Source organism: Hippoglossus stenolepis, chromosome 2, assembly GCF_022539355.2.
Source record: "Hippoglossus stenolepis isolate QCI-W04-F060 chromosome 2, HSTE1.2, whole genome shotgun sequence".
Lineage (NCBI taxonomy): Eukaryota > Metazoa > Chordata > Actinopteri > Pleuronectiformes > Pleuronectidae > Hippoglossus > Hippoglossus stenolepis.
Window position 1 is genome coordinate 21597506 of NC_061484.1, and position 11700 is coordinate 21609205.

General features: G+C 40.3%; 1 protein-coding gene across 2 annotated transcripts; it reads left to right on the forward strand.

Moving 5' to 3' along the window:
* Positions 1-8456: 8456 nt before the first annotated feature.
* lsm6 (LSM6 homolog, U6 small nuclear RNA and mRNA degradation associated) lies at positions 8457-11451 on the forward strand. 2 transcript variants are annotated; one of them, XM_035168773.2, is made up of 4 exons: positions 8457-8556; positions 8961-9067; positions 9162-9275; positions 11261-11451. In XM_035168773.2, the coding sequence occupies exons 2-4, from the start codon at positions 8974-8976 to the stop codon at positions 11293-11295; spliced, it is 243 nt and encodes an 80-aa protein (XP_035024664.1). In that variant the 5' UTR covers positions 8457-8556; positions 8961-8973; the 3' UTR covers positions 11296-11451. The 2 variants fall into 2 exon arrangements, with proteins under 2 accessions (XP_035024664.1, XP_035024672.1); XM_035168781.2 differs by having other exon boundaries at positions 8549-8675.
* Positions 11452-11700: the final 249 nt, after the last annotated feature.

Below are 11700 nucleotides of genomic sequence, written 5' to 3' on the forward strand. Positions count from 1 at the left end.
TATCGCCACTATCACAATTTGGATTAACTTCCATATCACTGCTGCGACACCGAGTGAGGTTTTGTATGTGTGTTTGCACACAAACGACAGAGAAGTGGGGACGTCTATCAGGGTGGGCTGCTCTGCTCGATTAATTTCACATGCAGTACCTCTTTCATAATGCACCTCCTCTATTTGTCACCACAATAGATTTCATTATGAGCAGTTACAGCAGCTGCTTTTCCACGCATTGATTCCGTGTTGAGGGGGGAAAGGATTTTTGACCCTGTGTAAAATAAGACTCTGCTGTCTGAATTCCTTTAAGGGGATCCTGCACTGGCAAAATGCTGTCTTTCTTTGACCGGTCTGATGTGATTGGCTTGCCTCTGAGGCGCACGCACACGCAGGTATAACGAATGCACATGAAGAGGTCTGGCAGGCTTTTGTACAAACATTTTTTGTCAGCGGGGGAACTGTATGCAGAGGAGGCTGCCCTTGCTCTGTGAGTCCTTTGTCTCCCTACATCCCCAAGCTCCACCTCTCCCTCCGCCAGCCCTCCAATGGGAGAGCCTTCAGGTGTTGACCTTATCGGGTGGAGGTCAAAGCCAGGTCAGGGATCTGTTGCTAGGCTACCATCAGATAAGTGGCTGGGGTAGGCAGCAGCGGGTATCTCTGTCATTCAGGGCTTGTCATGTAATCTTGTTCATTTGCAGACAATTGTCAGGACGTCAGAAAGGCTATCTGGCCCGTACTGTTGTAATGAAACACATTAAAATATTAAAACCGGCCATGCTGAGAACTGGCAGCTCCACTTGGCACATGCCTTTTTTTTTTACAGTCATGCCAACTGTCATGCAGTAACATGAACCCCTTAAATACGCTTGTGTGGTTGGCTGTGTGGAAATCGTTGTGGAGGGAAGGGTGGAATTTATTTGCGTTTTAATTTTGTCCTACATCGTTTGATTTGAGTTTTTGTTTTAGAAAAATAAAGATATTTTAAAATGCTCAGATTACCACATTGTGATACCACGTCATAATCTAATTGTACTGCAATGTAACTAGAGGACCAGCTCTATCTGTGTCTGTGTGCATGTTTATAGGTCATTACTGAATTATATAATATGAACATATACACTGGTTAAATGTGCTATTGTTCGGTTAGCTGACGTTGAGTAATATTAATTAATTACTGTGGTAGACGATAAATTATTTATAAATGAGTAATTAACACTTGATATGTCGATAGGTGAAAAACAACTGCACGCTCTTATTTATCTGTAGGTTTGTGTTTTCTTGCTAACACTGTACATAAATAAACTGATAAATTCATTTATGGCTCATGACTCATTTAGGGGTACAGGTGGGAAGGAATCTTGTTGTTTTCTAACCTACAACCTTTAAATAGAGTACAAAGAGTGCTACAGCAGTCTGCTTGAAGAAGGGGGAGGGAGGGAGGGAGGGAGGGAGAGAGAAAGGGAGAAAAAAAAAAGAGAGAGATAGTTGTTGCATCTTCACACAAACATGGTCTGTTCTCCCACTCTGCCTTTCCACCACCTGGACCGAACTCTCTGGGAGGCTGCGCGGCGCAGTGATGAACGACACCAGAACAGGACAGTTTCTGTTCACACTGTGGGTCATGTGGAGTGAGACGGGTGGACACAGCGTCTGTGTCATATCACAGGTTCCTCCTCGGTGACACCTGCATTTTGTCAATGTCACCCGCTCAGCCGTTCAGGTTAACTGGCAGGTCTGGGAGGAAGTGGCCTTCGCGGCCGTGTGAGGAGCAAGACCTCAGACAGTCAGACATAAAGAGACCTAGATAAGGCACGTGGCAATTTATCCATGCCAGTCCTTGTACTGTAGCTCCAACATGGGATCTCGTCTGTTAGATTGGCGCATTGTGAAAAGAGGTTCTCAGTGTCTGGGCGCTTGCCAGCTGACATTCCATGGAGACAAATTGAGAGAGAGGCTCCGGCAGATTTATCGGGCCATTGGCTCGCCTCAGGAATTCTCTTGTAACATGGCACTCCTGTGAAAGGGATAAAGAAATTAGTGTAAAACAGCCCCCCACGCCCCCTCTCACAGCACCCGTTTGGATATCTAGTGCTCACTTACAACCCCCCCCCCCTCGACACACACATGCACTTTTTATATAAATGTGGACGGATACAAGATGGAAGGGTCTGAGCTTCGGTCCTCTGATTTCTATGAATATTCAAGAGGGTGGGCAAGAGAACGCTGCTGTATTCTGGCTGTTGAGTCACAGGTCCTCAGTGGCAGGAAGCACTGCTGGTCAAATGACAGAAAGAGAGAGTGAGAGTGAGACGTGGAGGGGAGAGAGAGGGGGGAGAGAGATATGCGTGTGTGTGTGGGATTTGAAAGGAACTGCTCCTGGCTGTCTTGGATATTTATTCCTTTCTAAAGCAATGAGGTGTTTGGAGAAGGAGGCCAGCTATGTTCTCGTTGCTACAGTTAGAACAGGGAGCATTCTTCTGCACTTACTTTACTATGGTCTGTTAAAGTGAGAACATGTCCTCACCCTGACCCGTTGTTAAACAATAGGGGAAATCTGATTGACTTTTCTTAAAACTGTGTGAAAACCCAGATTGTTAAAATGCAAAGTGTAACCTTCTTTTTAAAACACTCATAAAACCATACATCATAAAATAATGACTTAATATTAATTACTTGTATGAGCATCACTGAAGGAAAATTGCATCCTGCTTTTGCATACAATAGAGGCCTAATGCCACCCCCCATATCATCTGTCAGCATCTAGAGGTTATCTGCCAAGTTGATGAACAGAGAGATTGGCTATGAAACACAAGGTGTGACAGTATGGCAATATGTTATAGTATGCAGGCAGAGCTCATCAGGAAAGAGAGGACGAGGGGCTTTGTTCCAAATGTCACGATGCATATTTATGGGCGCACTGGAGTGGCTCCTTGTATAAGCACCATTCACCATCTATCAAGCAAAACCACTACAGTGTCTCTTTGACAACTTGGTACGATGGTGTTGTGTGACAAAACTGAGTAATTTGCTCATGGCCTGAGCCAAATTTCCTTGTGAAATTGACATTTAGACAAAAAAGGTATGCTCAGGTTAACAAAGTGTAATTATTAGTTACTGTGCACATAATTATTCTAATGACAGGGCGCTTCTAAGGACAAATCTATCCACACAAGCCATGAGCTTGGCATAATGTAAAACATTTTTTATTGGAAGTAGTCTTCCTTATTTTGAGAAAAGGGACACTGGATTTAAAATGCTTCCTCTGCTTGCCTCAGATTGAGGTATTAAAGGGAAGCGGAAAAGGAAAAGGTGACATGGGAGGGTGTCAGACAGACAGACGGAGCCCTCAGCATAAGCTCCAGTGAGCTCTCTTTCCACTAAGGATGTTCTCAGGAGAGTTGTGTGCTCGCTGGCTGGCTGTGCATGGGCCACACAGCACAGGACAGGCAGTCTGTCTGTCGGCAGAGCCTCTCCTTGGGGAAAGAACATGGCTCCAGGGCTGTAGCTGATTTGAGATGGTCCCAATACTAACCCCTGGGGGACGCCAACCAGGCAGAATTTTTTTTCTTTTTTTTAGGCTTTTGCGAGCAGTGGAGCTCGGTGGCTGTGGAGAGTCAGAACAAGAGGGGGGCTTTCATCTTGACTGTGAGCAGCTCAGTGGATTTCCTCCAAATTACAGGGAGTGATTACATCCCACCTCGTCTGCCGCGCGCCACCCCCTTCCCTCAGCATGGGGGCCCCAGGCCAGCCAACCGCTGTCAACTGTCAGCGCTCACAACTGAGTCATTAAGTGGAAGATGTCATTGGCACGGAAATAATAGGGAGCAGAACCCAAAGCACAGGGACACTTGTTGCGCTCCCCGTGTGGGTAATTCACCACAGCTTATACATTTTCATTCTTTAATGTGCAGTTACAGGTTATGACAAAGGAATTCAGAACTCATACATGGGACATAGAGTGGATTTGAAGACCACACCACCTGTCTTGGAAAGCACCTTATCTGCTGCACAGTGACATGAGCAGAGGGCAGGGATGAAAAGAGTCACGAGAGCTTTGAACAAGTGAGCCATCTAAAACAACCCTTGTTGCTACAAAGGCCACAGATCCAAGCATGAAGCCGTGCAGCTGAGGTCTCCTGGCCCCTTTTTGGTGAGAGAAAGGTTTCCCATCACTTCCAAGCTATTACCTCCATACAGTTAGGGATTACATAGAAGCAAGACCAGGGATACTCTGTCTACCAATCTGTTTTTTTTATTTGAAAACTCCCCCAAGCTTTTCCATTATCTGCTCCATATCAAGCTTGACCTGAAGAGAAAACCTGGCTTCAGAAGGGTCAATGCAGTCTAGACTCTCCCCTCATCCTGCACCGCCGACCCCCACCTCCACCCCCATCCTGCATATTGCTTTTGGATTCAAGAGGGATGCGCCCGCTCCTTCTTATTCCCTCTCACCTTGAGCCCCTTCCTCTTTTGGTCCAGTTCCCCATTTCCCACCAACAATAGCATCTCTCGTCACCATAATCTGTCTATTTCACTAGCACGCCCCTGGGGGTTAAGGGGTCAGAAGATGGAGACAGGATTTGTCTCTCAATTGACAGCTCTACTGTTTCTGACCACTCTTGTACTGGAAGGTCAGAACATTTTGGAAAGAGAGTCACTCACTGTTTGTCCAGACGTTGACGGTCTGGATTATTTTGTTGTTTTAAATGTGTCAAAGAGCCAGACTGAAATAAGAGAAATGGAATTACAAATAATTTAATTGATTGCTGATATTGATAATTACAATATAATTGCAGTGTGTGTGCATAAAATATAAAGGATGACTACTTATTATAATGATACTACTAATAAAATGTATGTTAATGTTAATATTAATATTGCTTGTACAATTTACTAAAACCTATCACTATGTACAATAGTGCTATTAAAATATATTTGGTTATAAGACAAACTATAAAATATTACTGAATACTTGAAAAGTGATATAACCCAAAGACAATAAACCCGCAAGACATTTTTTGGCCACTTATGGAAACAAGCAGAACCACAACACTTATTTAATTCAACTTCTGTTTAGTTATATATAGTAAAGTAATATAAGAGTAATGTCAGTCACATCACACAGACTCATCGATTTGCTTAGTTATAAATAAAAACCTTTTTAAAAAGTGAGGTGTTCAGAGGAAATAAACTGATATACAAGTATATACATAACCAGAAATAAGGAAATGAAATGAAGAGTGACATTTTTACAGTCCATTGTCACATAATGTTAAAAAAAATAAATGATTGTTTTAAATGTCTGTCAATAAGATAAGAGCGAGACTGGAAGCAGAATATACTGATGTTGGTGTATGTGGTTCCTGTTACAGAGAACGTGACATGCACACCTTTGCACTTTAATTCCGCATAATGTAAAGGCAGCAAAATGCGTGGCCATCACTGAGGCTGTCGTAAAATAGGATGTGATCTTGATAATTTGAGGCCACAGTGTCAATGTTTACAATTAACCCCCATTCCAGCTGAATCGTAATCTATCGTCTGTGGATTTTCTGCAGGTTACAAGCAAAACATACTTATTCCCTTGGAAACCATGGAAGCACTTTTGTTTGACACACATATTCTCTCAATGCCTGCCCTCCTACCAAGCCACATTATAAAAGATCTGCATCAAATGCCAGTGAGGATATAACCTTGGTCGTAAGTTTAAATTTCATTTTAAGGGGAAACTTTATAACTTTATCATCACATTGTTATTACATTATTAGTTTTATTATTTATAAAGTAATCAAATTATCAGTGGTTACATTTGGTGCAGTCAGGGACAGAGCTGCATAATTAGCGTGCCCCATTTCGAAGAGCAAAAAGACACTTTCTGTTACGACTGAGGCCGTGGACTATGATAAAAAAAAAAGGGCGAGGAAACATAAGTGTGCAGAGGTCACTTTTGAAGACCACAGAAATAAACTGTGGATTATTTTTATATTTCCAAAATTTCTTTCAAAACAAGCAACAACGAAGGTAACAGGGGACAAGGGGGAAAAAAAACCTTCATTGAATATTCATTAACTGGTGCCTAGGTGTATACATGGCTCTTAACCACTCTTGTTTATGACTTAAGGACTTGTAGTGCTGACCTTAGTTTAACACAGCAGCAGATACTAAATTAACCTCTAGCCTCCACAGGGCTAGCCGTGCCCTCCTAACAAGCAACCTGTCTAGACACACAAGAAGTACTTTATGATTCCACCTCTCACAATCCCTCTTTCTCTCGCCGTCTCTCTCCCTCTCGCTCTCTTCCCCGCAACCTCTCTGTCTCTGTTAACACGTACTGGCACATTCTCCCTCCCCCGATCCTCTTCTATCTTTCACCTCACCATTTCATCCCGATTTCCCCCGTACACCATTTTTCATGTACCTCCCAAGCTGTGCAGTGTTTGGGTCATGCACCCAGCAACCAGAGTTTTGTCAGATGGTGGACTTTCTCTTATCCTTCACAACAGAGCAGAGGTGGAGCAGAATAAAATAAAGAAAAGATCTGAATCCTCTAGGACCTTTAGTTTTAGTTACACTCCTAAAAAATAAGACCCATGAAAAAACTATGACTGATTTTAAACATGAAACTAAATTATTTTAAGAGCCGATGCCCCTTTAAGAATATTATACCCTGATGTGCATTTCATGGGAGACTAAAATATACAACTTAAGTTTAATAAGGGCACTAAACTCATTTTCAGGTGGGATACACACAGTACAAGTGTGTGGAAAACTGCAATAGCAGCATTATAATTCATATATAATATAATTTATGTTTGAGTAGTAAGAGTTAGAATACAAGATATAAGAATTATTAGGTCACTGTCAATTAAATCTGGGGAAATCAAAATACAATATTGTCTTCATGTCTTTCTTTCCTTTCCCCCGTCTATGAACAAGATACTGTTTTGTCTTAAATTAAGTTTATTTTGTCTAATTGCTTGTTATAAGTCCCACAACCCGATGTGATGTTTTCATTCACTTGTTTTATCCAACCAGCTGTCCCAAAACACAAAATATCCAATTAACTATGATATATGACAAAGGCTCATATTTGGAAAACCGGAATCACCAAATATTTAGAAGTTCTGTTTAAAAAAAGCAGGGAAATTATTTATCAAAACATCCAATTGACTAATTGATGAATGGACTTATAGTTCCAGCTCTACTGGATTTATACAATCTGCATCAAGATCCAGACCTTATTCTCCTTCCTTGTTGGCAGATCAGACCATGACCCAGAGATCTGGTGCTGGACTAAAGGTTTACTGTCCAGCATAGCAGCCAACTTCCATCATGACTTATGTTCACGACTGTGAAGGTTCGCACAGGTCCAAGGAGGCTGGACTGTAAAACCTCTGCATAGCACAGAATCTCAGGGACAAAATCCTCCCTGAGATTATGTGACACACGTTGATCTGTGAAAGTCAGTGCATTCCAGGAATTGTTTTGATAACGACAAGGCAGTAAGCTTGTTTATGGCCTTAAGCCTGAACCCTGTTTGTCCCTTTTTTTAACTATGTAAATCTTTAAAACCATGAGATTTATACGTATAAGCTTTTTTCTCTCTCAAAAAAAGTTAAATGTCATTCTCAGACAGCGAGACTTTATAGTAAATAGTAATTGAGAGTAAATAGTGCCTCTGCAGAGATTTTATGCTGTAGCGAGTTTTTGAAGCAGCAGGACAGTGGGTGTGGGTTGATTCAAAATAAACTACAAAGCCCATGTACATCTAAGTGAGTGTTATTGTCCCATGGGAACAACGTGTGGTGCACTGACTATTTTTCTTCATTTAGTTTTTGAACAACAATGACATAGATGAATGAGCTATTAGGATTTGTAGTGGGATAAATTCTTTTAACATTTAGGCTCCACATATGTGCAAGAAGCTCCAAGAGAGCTGCAGACTTTGCTTTTTAAAATGGTCTTCTATTAAATCAAACAGTAACGAATTACTAACACAGCACCGTTATTTACAGTCTTTTATTTCTTGTTTTATATATATATTTTCATTCTGGATTTAGTTATTTTTAACGTTATCCCTTATAAACTTAATAACCAAGTAATGTTTTGTATGATCTTATGTAGCTTTTACCGTTTGTCATCTATGTATATGTAAAGGACTTTGAATTATCTTCTTACCTTTTCAAAAGACCTGGTGACAGACAGAAAAATACAGACAATCACCAGATGAATAATGTTCATTTGAAGTAGACATTCAAGTTGATATAATCATAGCCTCTCATATTCAATTTTAGGTTGTTGTATAAGTCCCAACTTTATAAAAACCTTTAAAGATGAATACAGAGACCCTGTGTTTATAATATGTAGAGTGAGAATGTGTTTTAAACTAATCAAAGTATGTTTAACCTCAACAAACCTTCAGTGCAACTGTCTCTGTCTGCTCTTCTCCCTCTGACGTCATGTCACAGTATTATTCAGACCCTTGTCCTTCCTCGGCTGCCGTACAGTGCTCTCCTCTGATTGGCCCACAGCAGACACAATCGTTTGGATAACGTCCGCCGGGTGAGTGAGACGAAGCTAAACACGATGCTACCGCTAACAACTCTGATAAAAACACACGTCGACGTGTTCACTTAAGTTCGCGTCGATTCCACGAAAACACGCACAAAGTTACTACAAGTGTGAGGGCTCTCTAACAACATTACACGTTAGCATTTTCAATTAAATAGATGGTAATTAGCGGGTTAGCTACACGTCTTTAGCTAGCGGCTAACGTTACACATGGGCTAAATATGATCTATTACCATGATAGCGTTTGGTAAAACATCAACATTACTACACTCGATGCTCAGCGTTAATAAAACACAGTTTGTTTTAGCAAATGCAGGCTATCGAGCACTGGTTAGTTAGTTAGCTGGTGTTGCTAATGCAGCAGCAAGCATCAACCTTTGTTTGTCAACCCACAGATCAAACGTCAACATGAGTCTGAGGAAACAGACCCCGAGTGACTTCCTGAAGCAGATCATCGGGAGACCCGTGGTCGTCAAGCTCAACTCGGGGGTGGATTACAGAGGTGAGGCAGCGGACATGTCTCAGTCTCAACACTGTTCATGTTGTGTTCACTTCATATAAACCCTTTTACATTCATGTCTGTCCTTCACGTGCAGGTGTGCTGGCCTGTCTGGATGGTTACATGAACATCGCCATCGAGCAGACAGAGGAGTATGTCAACGGGCAGCTCAAGAACAAGTATGGAGATGCTTTTCTAAGAGGAAACAATGGTAAGCTCTATTTATATTTAAGTTTTTGTTGTCAAGACTTGTGACAGTGGTGTTCATCTTTAACAGCAAATAATGACTTTCCTTCCTTTGACATCTATGCACATTTGTCCTCACACAGTTAAACACTACTGTCTGGCCATTAATATTTAAATCTCAAAGTATTTTATAAGGACTTTAGTGATTTGTGTTGTCTAAGTGTCAAACAGGCATGAACCTTATTCACATATTCCCTCATATGAGCAGCTTAGTCATTAGTGATAATAGCAAAAAAAAACAAATCTGTTTCTGCTATAATGAAATGTTTCTTTAAATGTGTTTCAGACGAATCAGGTAATTGAGGGCAGTAACCTGCCATGTGAGGTCTATAGAGGTTTAGTGGAAATTAAACACACAAGTAGGATTTTGTTCTCAACAAGAAAAAAAGGGTGGAATCCACGTCATAAACAATATTGTCTTAGGATTCAGAGATTTGGAAAGTTATGTTTCCATCTGATCTGAAAGGATTGACTACTGTGAATTCCCCTTTTTAAAGAAGTACTTACTAGTTCCCATGTCAAACATTACAGAGGGTACGATTATTTTTAAAATATCTCTGTTAAACATAACCGTGAGCTGGCAGGCAGAATACTCGGCCCCTGACACTTCAGCTGAGGTGAAATTGTTAGAATCACAGTCGAGGTTCTATCAATTAATAAACTTATTTAAAAAGATTTTTAACGAGTGTACTACTCTTGAATGTATTTAACTTAGCGTGTTATCGATAACCAAACACTGTATATCTTCTCTGTTTGAGGACATTTTTATGCACAGATATCCCAGGAAGTGTTTTACATTGACATCAAACATCCAGTTCACAAAAAACATTGACTGGTGAAAATAAACAAAATAGTTCTGACACAGAAAGACCTGATGATTTAAAGGGGTTTTATGATGTGTGTGCTTTAACTTGTTTTGTCATTTGTACATTGAATAATAATTTAAAAAAGAACTGTTCCTCTAAATCCACTGACACAAGCCATGTGCTGGAATATTTTTAATTTGAGGAAACTCAAAGCAACAGACATTGAAAGCTCTCGTGCCTTTTTAAACATTGGCTACTTATGAATGAATGAACTATGAATGATTGCACTAGTCTTTAACTTAAGTCTGTAGCTTCATCCATCTGTCCAGATATCCGGACTACAGCCATGTACTGGATCTATTGTATGAATCCCCCTCGACTGGGAGTCACACTGGTCAACAGAGTGTTCAGTGTGATAAACAGCAGCCTAGCATTACATTTGAAATAAGAAGAAAAACTCTAACCAGCTGCAGCTTAGTAAAGTCTGCAGTCTAATACTTCTGTAGATAATCCCAAAATAATTTACTAGTTCAAAAAATTCAACATTTTATCTATAGAAACAGAAATGTAATTTTCCTTTCCTTTGGCACATTGATATCTTCTCCAATGCGTCAGTGTTTCCAACAGATAATTAATCTGTGGTCAACCATGGGAAGTGGAGGGTGGGGTCACTGCAAACAGCACCGAGCATCAAACGTCAGCTGTAGAGAACATTCACAACCAGCCACCATTTCCATGTGAATCCACAGCTGTAGCAGACTTTTCAGTCAATAAATTCATTTATTTATAATAAAAACTAATTAAAACTCTTGGCTGGATTCAACTGTATTTAGTTCAGACAACATTCGATTGATGTTGTTAATTTGGCTAAGTAGTTTGAATGTTTTTGACATGTTACAGCTTTTTTCCACTTTCCCTTCTGGTTTTGCAATTTAAATTTTAGATCTTGATATTCTCAACCACTTGTCACTGAAATTAAATCACTCTGTGCCTCTAGAAAGCTCAGACTTTTTCATTTGGTGCATGATCTCATCAAATGACAATAAAACGCGGAATTACATGTCAGGAAATTGGCTTCTGAGATGTTATGTTGTTCAATAAAACTGCAAATTTTAAACTTTCTCTTTTCTCCCTCTCTCCACAGTTCTGTACATCAGCACCCAGAAGAGGAAAGTGTAGTGAAGACGATTTTGTGTCTTCATTTTTATTTCCCAGTATTTGATGCATGAGTGGACGAGTGTCCGGAGTTCTTATGATTTTTTGATCTGTAAAGCCTGAAGTCCTGAAGAATGTTTGTTTTTGTAAAAGTGGAAGTTAATAAATCCTGAGTTTTGATCTATGTCTTATTTGTCAAATATTATATACACATATCATTTCATCAAGCATAATTTTAAAGACTATTATGAGTTCATATTGTAATATCTTGTGATTTAATTCTAGAATAACGTCCATCAGGCTTCTCCAGTGCCAGTGGGAGTGTAGCAGGGGAAAAGGTCCTTTTCTTTCCTCCATCCATCTTTCTCTAAATCCCTCATAGTTTATCCCTGGAGCAGACAAAGACCAAATCTACCACTGTTTTACCAC